Source organism: Falco biarmicus, chromosome 4 (assembly GCF_023638135.1).
Source record: "Falco biarmicus isolate bFalBia1 chromosome 4, bFalBia1.pri, whole genome shotgun sequence".
Lineage (NCBI taxonomy): Eukaryota > Metazoa > Chordata > Aves > Falconiformes > Falconidae > Falco > Falco biarmicus.
This window is the reverse complement of record NC_079291.1, coordinates 97,546,458-97,563,512: the sequence shown is the minus strand read 5'-3', so window position 1 is coordinate 97,563,512 and position 17,055 is coordinate 97,546,458. Positions and strand designations below refer to the sequence as shown.

The 17,055-nt window shown below is 40.7% G+C and overlaps 1 protein-coding gene across 1 annotated transcript in view; it reads left to right on the top strand.

The window, feature by feature from the left end:
* Window positions 1-17,055, top strand: part of PTPRG (protein tyrosine phosphatase receptor type G) — a 408,497-nt gene that overhangs the window by 287,923 nt on the left and 103,519 nt on the right. Inside the window, exon 6 of the mRNA XM_056334994.1 lies at window positions 7,904-7,970. Coding sequence (XP_056190969.1) covers window positions 7,904-7,970 — 67 coding nt within the window. The remainder of the gene's footprint in view (window positions 1-7,903; window positions 7,971-17,055) is intronic.

Sequence of the window (17,055 nt, the reverse complement as noted above, 5' to 3'; positions counted from 1 at the left end):
TAAGCAGTACTTAATTCTACCTCTGAGTTTCATGCTCTTGCTTTTTTTGAGACAGCCCCTTATATTAGCACGTTGCCTTGCAACATGCTGGTGCAAATTCTGTTGTATGTTCTGATGTAGCCTGTGCTCTCCCTTTGCTCTTTTTATGATACTGCTGTTTCAGACAAATTTTGGTGTAAAAGTAACTATTTATGCTTCTTGTATCTTCAGGCATCCCTACTAGACATAATGAAAGTGGAAGTTGTGATCTATAACTTAGTTTGACCCATCCTTGTCCCAGGGTGTCTTTAACTACCTGAGGTCCAGAGACAGCAGGTACAAAGCAATGGAGGGGGTGAGCTAAGGCTGAGAAGAGCTGCGGCTGCAAGCAGCTGCATTGCACTCAACCAAAGATGAGGAACAGCCAGAAGACCTGACCTCAATGTCAGTTCAATAGCTTTTAAAACTATTTTGGACTCCTCTTTTTTTTTAAAACCAAACAAACAAAAAAAAAAAAAAAAAAAGAAAAGAAAAGAAAAAGAAAAAAACGAAAAAGTGCAGCTTCCTCTTTGGCACTGCTAGTTAATATCTCACTGTAGGTACCTTCCAAAGCTGTGATGAAATATGAAGTTAATAGATCACTAGCAAGCTTTCAGTCAGAATGATGCATTATTCAAAGTGGAATTAGCTAGAAGGATCAATGCACACCCATTACGCTATTTAAAATAATCATTGGAAGACTGATTAACTTCCCCTCCCCCCCCCCTTCCAACAACGTAGTGAATGATAAGTTTAGGAACACCCCCTCTGCTTACATATGCACCTCATAACTTCTGTATATTTTCATTCATAATGGGATTATTAACACCTGAAGGCCAAACCCCAGATTTAACTTAACAGAATTTGCCTTCAAATCACTGAACCTGAAACCAGTTGCCATAGGTAAAGGCGAACTCAGCTCTAATGCACATTTTGAAAAAATCAAAGGTCATGGCAGTATCTATGTGAAATAGTGCATGTGCCAGCATAAGGTTCAGTGTCACATCTTGCCTGGGTACCTGTTATTCTCTCTGATTTTCCACATGAGCAGCAACTTGAAGTATTAAGGGGGCTGTTTCCATTTCTTGTTTTCCCTTAAAATATATTCTGCAGGATACTTACTTTGGGCAGTCCATTCATTATACAGCAAATGCTTTCTGTCTCCCAGCTCACCTCTGTCAGGCTGCAGGCTCTTGGCCAGATTTGTCCTTTTGCATCGACTTATAAAGGAGATGTGCAATTATAGCATATATGGGGGAGATGGAAGAAAATATCATCTGTGGAGGAGCAGGAATACATCATTCTTGGATCATTTAGTGCTTGTGAAGGTGAAAAATTCACAGCACCAAATCTAGCTTATCATTGTGATGAGAGCTCTGTAGGCATTTTCTTGCCTTCACAGATTGCTCAATGTGCTGTAGTGTCGACCAGTATCCCTTCTCACCCATCAGTTCTCCTGAAAAGGTCCAAATAAATATTTCCTACTGTTTTTCAAAGCAAAGCACATGTAAAATTTTCCCGTCTATTCATCCACATTCCAGATTCTGCTGAAATTTTTCACTCCCTTTTATTCAGAAATGTTTAAGAAATGAGATATTTATCCACAACCAGATTTTACAATGTAGACTTCAAAAGGGAGAGAAGAGAAAGGGGAGATAATGGACTTTGTGCAGAGCAAAAGGCTGCGTACCACAAATCCAGGATGTATATCCTTTCGCAGTGCTGCAGAGCGATGCAGGGTTAATGCATCATTGTTCCGAAGGGTTAGGAGTAGGACCTACCCATGCTGTTAGTTATCTCTAAAATAATTTGGCCCAAAAAATATGGATTTGAAGAGTTTCACAAGCAATATGCCATGTACTTTGCTGAGAAAAGTATGTTTCTTTTGTCTGTGATTATCTTGGATTCTTTGAAACCTTATTGCTGTGATGTTAAAATACATAGTGTGGCATAACGTTTGCATTAATGGAATTCTCATTTCTGTTCTAAAGCGGTGAAAATCAGGTCCTTTCCCATAGAGACTCAGGACTGGCATCTGTCCAACAGTACTGAGCTGATAAGAGAATAAATTGCTTAACCATGTTGATTGTCCTGAAACCCTACAGGACAATTTAATCTCTGCAACCTACTTAATTTATAATAGTTTTCTTTTTCATCTTAGTTGTTTGTACAGAGTGTTTGGAGACTTGAGTATTTGGCTGGTGAGCTGTAGATCTTAACCGCAAGCTGAATGGGAGCTGAAGGCATACGGTTGGGGGAATATTACCCCTGACTTTCACCGTTGTAATTGAAAGTAGAATTTGACACATTGGCATCTCTCTGTGTCAGCCATTGTCACTGGCTTCAGCTGCCACGGTTAAGTGTGTAGTCATTCATCCTTGGCAGACACTGTCCTTTACAGCACAAGAGAATGGTCTTTGGATGTTAATGCCACAGCACTCTGGGAGCAGCTGGCTATATCGAATTCAAGGCATGCAGATTGTCTTGGCCATTTTACTTAGCAGATGGGTAAGGCTTGATAGATTGAAGATTTAGTTTCCAAGTCAAGGGCCAAATGTTGCAGTGGGAGAGAAAAGTAAATTATATCACTATTCGGAGGGGAAAGGCTCAGGTACTGTATCACAAAATTGTTGCCATTCATTTTCCTCTGACTTGCACAAAATGCATGTCATTTCGCCTTTCAATATAGCCGACTATGGCATTCTCCTTCGTTTTGAGATGCTTTGCAATACTGTCTGTGAGCCCATTTAATGAGCTTGAAAGCAGTTGCTGCAAATTTATGACAGTTTAATAAGTCTAAATGCCAGATATTTTTTTAAGGTGGAAATGAAAGATAAATTTGTATTTTGTATCACCCCGAATAGGTGGTTTTTCTTCTGTTCTTTTCTGCCCACACCCTTTTCTCCAATACAGCAGATCTATGTAAGCATATTTTTAAAAGAGAAGTGTATTCCTTCCTCCTGAGCTTCTTAAGCTATTAATATTCACCTACTTTTCACAAGGTGGTTAGCACCAGTGATCATTAGAGAGCTTTGTGGTGCTTCCCCCAGCCCTTCTCACGTTGGCTGGTGGGAAGATAACCTGACTTTTGGAGAGGCTGCCCAGAGCGGTGGAAAGTGGGAGAAGTCTGGCCCTTTAGGCAGGGTCTTGGAGGTAAGATCTGGTGTCGCTGTGTGGTTTAACTGCTTCAATGTGTGTTTGGGGGTTCCTCTGCTTTTATTTGTCGCTGTTCCTAAAATAAGCATTGTAAGCTCAAAATTTTTGCCTGAGACTTTTTTTTTTTTTTTTTTTTTTTTGCTTTATAGAACGGTTTCCAGCAGACAGACAGGTCTTGGACCACATATATGACTTTAGCGTATGGTTTAGATTATATAGTATGGGGTATAAATTGTAACACTTTACAACTCTGCTGATTTTTGTAAAAGCAGAGACTTCAGGAGGTTCTGAGTTTGTCCTATAAAGCTCAATCAGATGAACAGAGAGCTTCAGCTACTTGGTGTACAATTAATGACAGAATATGAGAACTGGTTAGAGTTTTTAACTCATTAGGAGACCCTGAGCTTAGTACTGCTGTAACACAGGGACTTTCAGCAGAGTAGTACCTTGCCCGCTAACATCTATTTTTACATGCTGTGACTTGGTGCCTGTACTAGCATGGTCAGCCTGGCTGTGGTGCTGTCTCTGCTCTCATCATGCTCCTGCTTTGCTCCTTTGCTGGAACTTTCCTCTTTGGAGTATTAATAACGTTATCCTGAGAAGGTGCTTAGCTCCCTGACCTGCCCTCTACCCTATTGACTCTGAGGGTAGGGCTGCAGGAACAGCATTTTCAAGCCAGGGGACAGCAGGCTGTGCTGCTGAAAGGTGTTAACGCTGTTGTCAATAGAGTTCGTGACCGATCAACCTTGTTGTTCACTAAGGAATGAATCATTTCTCAGTCCCTGCACTACATGCAGGAGCTGTAAGTAAATGCAACCTGTCTAGAGTAATGATTTCCACCATGACTTCACTTGAAGAACATCTCTGTCTTATGCTCCAGAATGGGGTCACTTGTGCATTACCTTTTCCTACATTGCCAATGCTTGTTTTGTACATTGCATTAACATCAAGCCATTGCTTCTACTCAGAATGGCATGCACACCAGGTATCGAAGTCACCCACAGGGTATGATAAACAAAGAGATTTTGCTTCCTCATGTCATGTTCATCCCATATTTACCCTATGGTGAGCACTCTGTTAGCACAGGAAAGTGCTTAATGATATCTCTGTGTTTATTTTTCCCTTGCGCTTAGCATGATAGTTACCTATTTATTTCTGCTGAAGAGGATTACAGGCATTTTTCAATTATAAATGATGCACACAAGTATTATTTATCTTGCTTACTGCAGACCTATAGAGTGTTAGTCAGTCTTGAGCAAAAGCATCTTGTTCAGAAAAAAAACATTTGTAGTAGCGGTACCATGGGTATTTAGGGCAATTTCAGGATGGTTTTCCATCTGTCCATTAATACTTGCTGTGCAGCATGCTCAAGACCATAGCATAGCAGGTTTGTGTTTGTGTGCGACATTTGTGTGCTTGAGAAATTGTCATTTATGATGTGTCTTCTGTGCTAGCCTCTTGGAGGAGGAGAGGGAAACTCATTGCTTTTGTCTCACGGGAAAAGAAAAGCTTTGCAGAGCTTTGGCAGGCATGTGTTGGGTGAAGCCTAAGTGCTGAAGACCCTGTTACAGATGTACGGTCTTTCTCTAATTCTGCATCCGAGGCATTATGAGAAATGTGGCATGTAAAGTCAATCTGAAGAATTCATTGCTGTTTTCCTTCAGGATATATTCATAAGATAATAAAAACCGCACTGTTGTAATACAGATGATATAACAGAAAAAGATAAAAACAGTTTGTAGAAGAATATAAGCTCAAGTTTCATGACATGGAATCGTAAAGGAGGTCAGAAGGACACTTCTTATTCTACAGATTTTTGTCCTTTTTATTATTCTGCTTTTTTTTGCCCTTCCTTTCTTTTAAGTATCAGTTGTTGTCAGAGACAGGATTCTTGTATGGGTGAATCTCTGATCTCAACCAGCATGGTAGCTCCAGGCCAGTTAAACTAGAGATGTACAGCAATGGGGATAGAACTTGACATTTTGAGTTTCAGAAACCTCCTTTTCTCTGTGAACACAGGCAGAAAAAGGATACAGAGAAGTGCAAAAAAATAGAGAGGAAATTCAAGGTGGGGTGGGGTTTTTTTGAGAACCTGAAAAAAAAAAAAAAAAACCATAAGAAAAGTTTTGTTCTGAAGCCTGAACCATTCCACAAAATGAGAAAACTTTTGGGCACTTTTCTAATGGTATTACCATGATCCTGAAACAGTTGTAGTGAGGTTTGGGAGAACAGTGTGTGAGTATGAGGAAAAAGGAGAAAAGCATCTGGAAAGAAAGTAAGACTATATGCTGTACAGGTCTGAACTGACATCGCAAGTGGTACATGTTTGCATGTGATTTTTAAAGAAACTTGAGATACCCGTCCCCATACCCTTGGAGAAAACAAGATTACAGATGCACAGAGCATTTGCTTTCCAGCCTCCAAAGAAAGAACGTGACTCTTGATCTCATGCTATTGAAGAACACAGCACATTTGCAGAATATGCTATCAAAAAGATTGCGTAGCTGGATCTATATAGGCATACCACCTCAGCAGATTAAAGAGGCGCTGCCAAGGCTGAAGTGAAGAATTGATCTACTTTGACAGAAAATCCCAAAAGGAAGAGTTTTAACCTTTAGGATTCTTTCCATCTATTTGCTTTCTTCAAACTGATTGCAGCTGTCACCAGAAATAAAAACAAAGCAAACAAAATAAAACTATTTACCACTTATAGTTAGGCAGCAATAAATAAAACATTGTTCAAGTCCAGTGCAAGTTTTTCTTGCAGTCTTGTATTAAACTGTTTGTAGCTTTTTTAATGATTTTTTTTTTTTTTTTTAGTGGTAGCCATGGCTTGGAGAGACCTGAATAAATGGAAAAGATGCAGGAATGTGTCTAGCAACAGCTCTGCATTTTCAGTGATATGCAGAAGCCAAACAGAGCCTACAAAGTGGGTCAATGGGTCCAGTGTACTGTGATTACTATTTATAAAGAATCCAAAGTGTACAGAACACCCCTTTGGGCATATAAAAGTTCACGCTTCAAAGCGCTTACAGCCTTCAGGGCTAATAATATTATTGCCAGTAACATCTAAGCTGTATATATTTCAAAGCTGCTGTTGCTAGTTTCATAATTTTATTGCATATCTTGCCCTACCTGATCATTGTAAGTTCTGGAGCACCATGATAAGAAAGGGATCTTCAATTTCCATTTAAAATGCTAAACTAAAAAAAAACATTTTGTCTCTAGACAAGAGCACGAAAATGCGTCCTGAACACAGTGTAGTAGTTAAAAGGCCCAATAAACACAAAAATGAAAGGTGGCTTGTTGTGGTTTTTTTCAATGCAGTTAGCTAAGAAGATAATGAGGTTTCTAAGATTCCTAATTAGTCATGGGGAGGAAGGACAAGAAGAGACATGCTTGTTCTTTTGAAACTTGGGCAGTGAGTCCTATTTTTCTCCTCAGGCCATTAAAAGTCATGATTTTTTTTTACAATAAAGCATTTTTTGGATGTGCTGTGGTCAGTGATGTCCTTTTCCTAAGAGTGCACTCCAAGCTGGTGCTGTGCTTTACGCAACAGTGTGCTCCCCGCTGGGCGCGATGTCCTGTCTCATGGATTTCTTCTTTTATCTCCGCTCCTTTCCTCATATGTTAATACGTGGCCATAAAATGATTAAACTTTGTCTTCCCTGATGACATTGAGGTCATGGGCAGGCAATAAAGTACAGAGGAGCTCTTTTTGCATTCAATTTGTTTGCCATTGGCAGCAGTCCATCCAAAAATGATCAACACGGCACAGGCTTCTGATGCTGACCGGTGGCAAAAAAAAAAAAAGAGAAATAGACCATGTGGATGAGGTGCATGCCAGTATTTTATTTCCCAAAAGTAAATTGGAAAGTATCTTAAATAATAGAACATGTTCACAGAAATTGTGAGTTATTCCTTTAATACCTCTGAAGGAGGCAAAAGGTTAAAAAAAAAATTGCATTATTGGTTGTAAATTCCTTGGCTGTGTTACAAGTAAGTGACTGAAGTGATGGGTTTAATTTGTAAGTTGTGGAGCTCAACAGGGTTAATCCCTCCTGCTGCCTTTGCCGCCTCTCTCTGGTGCTAGGTCTCACCGTTGCAGAGGACACGGGTGATCGCTGTGTGATAGAAGAAATACTGCAGGAAACGAGTTTTTGGTGTGGCAGTGCCAGCAATTACATCATCAAAAATCAGAGATTTCTTCTAGATCCTCTCACAAAGCTTTTTTCTCTCTCCCTTGTCCAAGTGACACTAAATTAAATAAGTGTAAAAATATGAATAGCAAAGAGATGCCAAGACCTAACTCCATTATGGCTAAAAGAGGTCCAGCTTCACTGATTTCAGTGGCAGCACCAGATTTATTCCCCTATCAGTAAGGGATGAACTGGTCTGAGATAACTTCTGTTTATCACAGCAGTTTTCCTCTGTGAAAGCAGACGTAGATGGAGAAAAATTCAGCACTCTGGTTTTTAGGCTTTGCTGGGCTGATAATATGGCTAATGTTTTAATGAATTCAGAGGACGCTTTCTTTTGATTTAACCTTCCTTACTTTATTTTATTACACCATGTATCTTTGGCATTTGGTGAGGAGCCATTGAGAATGTGAGAACTAAGCAGCTTGTTAGATAACATCTTTTTTTTTTTTCTCTCTAGAAGATTAAGCTGAGACTGTTCTGCCTGATGACAGAATAGATGTAACCAATCCTGTATCCTTTGCATGTAGGTCAGTCAGAGGGACAATCCTGCACTGGATCCCATTATCCATGGGTTGAAGGGCGTTGTACATCATGGTAAGTACCTGCTTAAACTTTCTTCTTGCTGGAAAGGGGAGAAGGGCAGGAATATTGTCCTTAAGGGACCAGGTCACCCCTGGAAGGACGCAGCGAGCCTGTATGTTCCCCATTCACTGATGTTTAAGGGCATCACAGCCATTATTTGATTGGTAAAGATCGAAGTCATTTGTTACCTGAAAATGGTTTGGGGTTAACAGTAAACGATTTGTTTCTTTTCAGCCAGTGCTCTAGAATGCATAAGTTATCAATCAAAACCTACTGCAATATATCATTCATATTAGTACTTCGAAGGCAGCGTTGATGCTTCAGTCCTGCTATTTATCTTCTGTTTGCTCTAAAAATACTCCTCTCTGAAGTTTCTATTTGTTTATAAATTATTTGTCTTTCAAATTTAGGGAGCTGATAATGAAACAGAAAATTAACTATCTATGAAAATTAATTAAACTTTGCAGCAGATGAACATCTTTCTAACACTGACATAAATACGATCATTCAGCTGTTCTGATGCATATAAACCTATTATCCTTGAACTTATAGCAGGTACTGAAATAAATATTAATATATTTAATACTTTTATAACCAATTTTTCCTTAGGAATTTTCCTGAAACCTTATCATGGGTAATGCATCATTAGCAGTGACATCAAGATGCTCCAGTTCCCAAAGTACTCTTGTCAGGTTTTAATATAATGATTTGTAAAGTTTTAATAATCTCATTGTAATTCAAATGGCATCTGCTGGAATGGAGCTAGGTACTATAATAAATCTCCGTCCCATCTATAGTGCTGTGATAAAACATCTTTGCACCTTTTCTGAGGATTGTCTTTAGATATTAGCTAGTGCTGTAGAGCTTAACAAACTTTTTTTTTCTCTTGACTGCAAACCTAAAACTAGTTGACAGTGTTAGATTAAAAGAAATAGGATTTTGTATTAATTGCTTTACTTTCAGAGTCATTTAACATTGCAACTGGGAACACCAGTAAATCCAAAGAAAATTAAACATAGGGGTTAAAAGATAACATACCATAAAGTCCTTCATTTAGAGAATTTTCCGTAGGTTTTGCTGTTTATAAATTGCAGGGTTCTGCTGTGAAATAAAAACACACTGTGCTGAAAAACTGTGGTGTTTTCCACAAAAATAGACGTTATTATCTACCACCCACTGGGGAACAAAACTGGCTAGCAAAAATAAAGCGAGGACCACTTGGGCTGCAAGGATTTTTCAGTGGCTATGCAATTTGACAAGGAAGTCAAGCTGCCATCTAACTGGACCAGGATCTTTTTCTAGCTTTGTTTTCTACCTGCCTTCTATTTCAAGACTCTCTACCCCCTGCAAGCATGACAGTGCTTTTTATTCTGCTCCCTCTCTTGCTCCTCGCTGCTGCAGCCAAAATAGCCACTAGTGGATAATCACACCGGTGTCTCCTAAGTGTGTTATTCCATTCCCCAAAATAATTGTTTCGGTAGGATGTGACACGGTCCCAAGGTTGTGATTGCCTGACCACATAATGATTAGTCTGTCTTGGTGCTGCCTACCCGCAGCAAAATCTGGGTGGATAAAAGGCATTTATTTTTGTTTTGCTCACAATGCACAGAAGGCTGGTAGTGTTTCAAGTAAAGGAAATCACTTGATATATTTCAATAGCTTGTTTCCTTTTCAAAACATTAAGGAAGAAAAAGAGGAAAATCTCGCTTTCCTTCCTGTTTCAAAGGCCCTGATTAAAGGCCTTTTCTAAGGTTCTTTTGGCGGCTAGAGGAAGGGAATTTCCTCCTGCAAAGTAGTTCAAAGAAATTGTTCTCTTAAACATTGATGGAACGCTTCAGTGAAGAATTCTCACATCATATCTCTCTTTTAATGTTATTATATGGAATAATAGTAAAGATGTGAGCTTTTATTCCAGACACTCATTTCTTTTCTTGGTGTAATTTACTTACATCTTACACAAGCACATTTTTATGAATTTATCTGAAAAGGTTCTTCCTGCCTTCCATTTGCATTCAACTGGAACCCTAAGGCAACGTGGACTTTTTGGCTGAAATACAGTGGAAAACTCTTGTGCTTGTTGGATAGAGTGGTAGGATCAAGCAGGGATATCCAACAAAAGAAGCTGGAGAAAGGCAAAATTGAAACCTCAAATTTCTTTGCATTTTATAACACTTTCATGCCCATGTTGGTTTTAGGTGGTCATCACAATACAAAGTCGCCTATAATATTAGAAACCAAGAACACATATGACTGTTGAGATAACTAGCTTGCTTTTACGCTAGACCACGTTTGTATATTGTCTGCTGGCTGGAGTGATCACCAGCCCCTCAGCTTTGCTCCTCTCATGTGCCTCATCTCAGCATGCCTATTTAAGGAAGATTTCCCTGGTTTTCTGTGTCCCTCTCCCTCCAACTGGCAGAGCATCCTTCCTGAGTCATGCTGGACAGTCACTCCTTCCTCTCAATTATTCAGTTGTCAAAGAGGAAATTGCTCACCCACACAAACATCATCACAGCATCACCCTCATATCTTCATTTGCCTTGTGGTGGTACTAGAAGGCCTGGTCCTGTATGAGGGCTGCGCTCTGCACCGTGCTGTGTAGGGCACCCACACTGGTCTGTCCCCATAATGGTGACACACACAGTGACCCTCAGCTATATGCGGGGGTGGTACTGGTGAGTAGTGAGCTCGTTTTTAACCATTCTTGTATAGCTTTTCATTTTTTCTGTGAAATTCTTGGATTCTCACAGTGCCCTTCCAGGGATAAGTGAACAACTGAAGTGTCAGGAGGACTTTCTGTGAAAGTGAAAGCAATTTTTGCTTGAGGTTTCGTCAGGGATTTGAATTACATACTAATTTGATGGAACATAAATAATTGTGCCCTTCACAGTGTCATCAGCTTAGTAACAATGATAGAGAAATGGACACATAAAAATCAATACAGACTCAGTTGCTACTCAGAGTTCACTTTGTTTCCTCATTCTCCAGGCATAATTTTGTAGAATCTTAATGCCACATTAAGCTTAATTTTACATGAGCAGCCATATAAAGTTTCTTAGCTGGAAGGAAAACCAGTGATGTACCAAACTGCCTCGCAATGTTTGGATCAATGATAATGCTCTCGGGTTTGCCCCGCATCTTCCTGCCGAACAGCATGTTCCCATCACGTCGACGCTCCCCAGCTCCCGCATCTGCCCTCACAGTGCATTGTAAAGGCACACGAATGCCGAGGAGGCTCTTTTCAGAGCTGTCAGATGCCTGTTGCTGATTTTAAAATTGCTTTCAGTTTTGTGCTCTGCCAAGGATTTTGTCACACCTCCCGCCAGCGAGGTGCCTGCTATTCTCACTCCTGCTTTCCCTGCCATAAAGCACACGGCAAGCGTGCGTCTGCCACGGAGCCTGCTGGGGACTGACAGCTGGGAGCGTGCAGCCCCCTCTCTGCAGAAGGGATGGAGTACCAGCAGGTGTGATAGGAATTTTCAGATGCTGACTTGCCAGTGGCTTCCAGCTCTGACCGCTGGGGCTCTTTTTTAGCTCTTCTTCAAATGCTCTTCTCACCACGAAAGCTGATGGGGAAGGTCTCCGGCAATGCGGGTGCTGGTGCCATGATGCACATCCTTATTTGAAGTTGGATCATTAGGTAAAGTAATAAAATCACTAGTGCCTGGCTGCACTTCCACTGCATGTGGTGCTGCAAATCAGAGTTTTCTGCCTCCGTTGTGCTGCTGAGGTGCTCGGCTGGGTGCCCAGCCCTGAGCCCCTCTCTGCTCCTCATCCTTCCTCATGATGCTGAGGAGCAGGAGGGCAGAGCTGTTCTTGTGCAAGGACTGAGGAGGCTCCCAGGGCCTCAGAGAGATTGATTGTGCCCTTGTGGGAACAGGGGAACATGAAACGCCAGGTTATGTCTTAGACAGTTGATTTGCATTAAAATGGCTACTAAAGCTTTTGTCTGCCACATGCCTCAGCAAGATCTCAGAGGAGTACCTAGCAGGATGGAACTATTGCACAGAAACACTGCTTTTTCCCATCTCTGCTGTCTTTGACTTGCCCTTTTTAGTACCCTTTTGTATGTAAGCCACTTAGAGATGCCTTTTCCTTGTTCTTACTAGCTGCCTGAAAGGCAATAAAATGAGTCTCCTTCCCTGATGTCAGTCCTGAGGGCAGCGCCCGAGGCTGCGCAGCGTTCGCCCTCTCCCAGCCTGGCTGCAGGTGCTCTGCACGGTCCCGTTCTACCATGCAAGCAGATGGTTGTCAGAGGGAGCAGCAAACCCCAGGCCCCTGGAAAATCTTTCAGGGTGATGGAAACCATGTTTTGTCATTTTGTCCTGTTCCCTGTGTCTGTCACCAAGAATCTACACAAATCAGCAGAAAATTATTAGCAGAGCACAAATAAATTACCACAGCAGAAAAGCATCTATTAATGTCACAAAAATGGGGCTCTTATTCCCTTCCTTGTCAAAAGTGAGCACTGAAAATCAAAGTGCAGCCAGATCAAAAGCTTAGGTACAAAGTGAATCAATGGCATCTGTTGCTTGTTTGCGAACACGGGGTGGGGTGAGTGGAAGAGAGGAACCTTTGTTTATTTAAAAGGGAGTTTGGGGAAAAAACTTGCTTTTTTCTTCTGCCTTTGTATTATTAAAACGCCATAACTTAAACTTAGCATGGAGCAGAGTGTGATCTTGGGTCTCCCTCGAGATGGTCGAGAGGTGTTCAGGCAAGTTGGTGGTGACCACCAAAGTTTCAGGGGCTGATGGGGAGACCATGCCAAAATACAGTGGGAGAATTGCTTTAATAATGAAAAAGGATAGAGGATAAATATGTTGCGCATCTCTCCAGTTGTCCTAGGCAAAAAGGCAGCAAATAACCTGTTAAAATAAATCAGCACTGAAAAAGAAGCAATCCAGACAGTGTTAGTTACCCTGTGGATCTATCACACCAGAAGGCATAATAAGAAAACACCATTAGCAGCATGACAGGTTTTTTCTTTTGTTTTTAACTTTAACCATAACACCACCTGACAAGCTGTTTGTTTTCTGCACCAAATATCCAGGGATTGTAGAGAAGAAAGGCAGGGGATAGGGGTGAGGGTGAGATGTGATACCGTGGGACCTCATCTTTTAAAGTAAAACTTTGCGAAAGCAGCAGCCCAATTTGGAACAAGGAAGGCCATCAAAGGGATCGCAGCATGATGTGTTAAACTGAGAAGGAAATGTGGAGGAGCAGTTCTTTTTCCTCAGGGGTGATCTGGATATATTCTTTTGTTTTCTGATCTGTTCTTGTGTTCACAGCCAGAGTAGCCATGTGAAAGGGGCCAGGACACGATTACTGTGGAGCAAAGGGGAGGAGGAGGGAGGTGGGAAATGAATATAAGAGCAGAGGTGATAAGTTCACACCTTTATATAGGGCAGCTCTGTGCCTAACTGCAGGGCTCTGTGACATTTAAAAGAATAAATGATGGAAGTGTTGGAAATCTCTGCTCCTTCACCTGCCAGCTCTGCGGAAAGCAGTGCTGGTCACGGCCGAGTAAAGACCAGCAAGCTGACATAGAATTAATACATTGCACACAAAAATAATTCAAATTAACAAAGAGAAGATTGCAGTTGTTAAGAATTAAGGTTGATGCTGAATGTGAACAAAGCACCTGCAGGGGGAAGGAGCTGGGTGCGTTGCTGGTGGGTTTTGAGGATGTTTGCTGAGAAGAGAGGGGTGGTAAAGTCCGAGAATGTGCGGCTTTGCTCTGGCGCCGCTGGAGCAAAACGTGAACGGCCTGTGCTGCTCTGGCTGCTTGTGCCTCACTTCCCCCTACCTCTGCCAGGGTCCAGTGTGCTCCAGGGATCATCTTCTCTAAACCCCTTGTCATAGTTTCTTTTTCTTCTACCTACTACTGGTGCCGATTCTATATTTCTTTGTTTCTGTGTCCCTCCAGACTTCCCTCTGCATGTTCCTCTGCCTTGGGCTAGGTTTTGCAGAACCTGGGGAAGTCTCATCCCAGTCTAGAGTGGCAGCAGCTGCTCTGCATCAGCAGTGCTTAAGCCTTAAAGTTTCAGAATTATTTTTCACTTCTTTAACAAGTTAAGACCTCTCCTCCCCAGCAAAACGTTTTCCTTCTAAGCTGTTTTAAGAGAGGGAGTAAGAAAAATTAAGCCCGAGACCAATACCTGGTATAGAAACAATTAACTTTAATTTTTTTTTTTCATAGAAGACTTGTCTTTTCTTCGTTCCTCCCGATTTTTGTACTGCTCGCTGGTTGTCTCAGATTAAATTAATCTGCAGGACTGTGTTATTGCCTCATTCCTTTCCTCCCAGCCATGCTGTGCTTTCTGCGTCCTTACAGTTCCTTATATTGTTCAGTAGAGGCTCTGGGTTTTTAAAAAATAAATACAATTGAGAAAAATAATTACACAATAAATGACAAGAATTACCCTAAGTACAGAGGACTGTCAGAAACTGCTCTTCATGCTGGATTTACAGAGCAAGTATTCCTCTGCTGATCATTTCAGTTGAAATAACATCCTATATTTGTAATATCATCTTTAAAACCACTGCTGTGAGTCTGGTCCCTGGCTCTGCTGTGCAGCCTGCTTTAGCTGGGGAGTTCTGGCTCAGTGGGTGTGCGGCATGGTGTCCTTTTCATTATTTTTGTGTGTTTGCCTTTTAAATGTTTGAATGCAGAAGCTTTAGAATGACTTGGCTCATCGTGAAAATGAAATTGGCAGTAACATTGTTGAACAAATTTGGGAGACTTTCAAAGCTCTTCATATTGGTATTGCAGATTTCAGTTATTCAAAGTGTAGCTGGGTAACATTTCCACCTATCAGGCATTGCACATACATTAATTTTGGAAATAATCTCATTTTAAGATATTGTTTTCAATGCAGCCAAGTTCCTGTTTTCTTGCAGAAAAGCATGATGAAAGTCCCAAAGCAGTCCATGAGATATAAATGGACTTGGCATATAGTTATTTTCTTGTGATCTCCAATCTAAGTTCCTGTTAGGTTTAAAAAGGGGTTTGATCACAGATAGTTGTGTGCTGTTTACCTGCATATCTCAAGAAGCTTCTTGCTCTGCAGTGATTTGGTTAAAAATTTGGGTCTATCTTTATCTAGCGTTTCACAGAATATATTTTTAGCAAGTCAGTCCTTGAACTCAAAACATTAAATTGATGGCTCTTGCAATATAATATTTGTTGGCATCAGCTTGTGAAAACTGCAGTAGTTGGTGGAGATCCCCTACTGGTATCTGGTTTAAGATCTGATTTTTTCCTTTGCTTGGAAAACTATCATGTACAATTCAGTATTAATTCACATCTGTGGTGATGCCTTGACAAATAAAGAGTGTAAATAAGTCAGCTTTTTAAATCACGCTTGTAATTGCTCTACCTTTAGGTTGGGCTGTACAAAAAATGGACCTTGTTCCCATGCAAAACATTAGGGAGATTTACCAGCCCAAATAAAGAGTGTACTGGGTGTGACTTTTCCCATTGCCATTACGGGAGAGGGACCAAGAGGTAGGCATGAATGTTGTATCAGAAGATCAAATATGCTACCAGCTGGCTCTGTTATTTGGGGTTTTGTGAATGTAAGCGTTAAAATACAATCCTTTCCTTTAATGTTGTGGAACACTCAGTAGTTTAAATGTCACAATCATTGTCTTAATTGTCAACAATGAAGCTGTGACACTTCCTAATTTTTCCTTTAGAAATATTAGAGTCAACACATTTTTACGAGCCTTGATACTGTAAACAAAGTCATGCTGTTTGTTAACTGTCGATAAAACAGGCTGTACTGCGCTAGTGGAGCATCTCGGTGGATGTTTTGGGTGCTGCTCTTTTCTGTGTTGCCCGGGAGTGGTGGCCGCAGCAGCACGTTTTATTGTTGCTTCCCAGAGGAATGCTCTCTAGTTCGAGGGCCTGTCGTTATGGTCCTGATCTCTGGGGCTCCGATTTCCTGGATGTTTATTTTTTTGCTTGGGTGCCCATCTGCATTCGGGTGCTGGGATGGGAGTGCGACAAGGAGCAGCAGAAGAGACCGCTTCGGTGTAGGGCTCTGGTTTACTCGTAAGAGCAAGGAAGTGGCTCGTGGATCCGTTTGCAGCATTGATTGCGGTGCTTCACAGGTATTTGCAGGTGAACACATGTTTTCATTAGTGCGTTTTATTACTTTTGTTTGCCAGTTATTTCCTAGTACCTGTCAGCAAATGTTGTCTTCTGGGTCATGTAATACTCAGCTTTGTCCACTTTGTCCCTCCTTATAAATTCATCACCCTGCTCAGCCTGTTCCTGGGCTTCTGTGCCCCTCCAAAGCACTGAAAATAGGAAATAGGAGCTGGTCATAAAAGACAGTGAGGAAAGGTTTGATATTATTTCCAAACTTGTTCTTTCTTATTTAGTAGGAATTATATATATACACATATGTGTACATGTATAGAAAATATTTCTACCATATTCGGTGAACGCTGTCGCTTAGCTTGCAAATCATTCTCCTTACAGTTTTACCAACAAGGATAACCAATGTAAGGTTGAAATTTTAAAAGTGACATGACTTCAAAATCCTATCTTCAAAAATGTCTCAAACTCTTAGGAACATAACTTCGTGGCATTTACTGTTTCGATAGGCTCTTGAAGGATATGGGAGGCAGACTGCTGAATTTCTAAGTCCTTTTTTCTTTAAGTTTCACATGGCGATCTGTTTTGTGACTCTGGTTTCTAAAAATCTGTACCACACGTCTAGATGGAAGCGATACAAATGAATGATCTGTTCTCAGAAGTGTTAGGTTATTAAAGCATAATCAATTGATTATCTATTTTAGTAGCCATTTTAATCCAATTATATGTTTTTTTTTTTATTTTAATCTTTGGAATTCATTAATGAAAACTTAACAGCGTTGCTTGTAGCCGTGAAAAATTAGATCGAGTACACCCTGCCCTACTTAAACTGTGTATTAGCAAAGCTACTTTTTCCTCAAGAAATACTCTGTTTTAGAGCTGACTATGACTTTCCAAATTCTTCAGAAAAAACCTCCCTAATTGATAACCAAAATTTAATCATAGTCGGATACTTCCAGTTTGCATTCAAATAAGGTATTTCTCTGTCTAAAT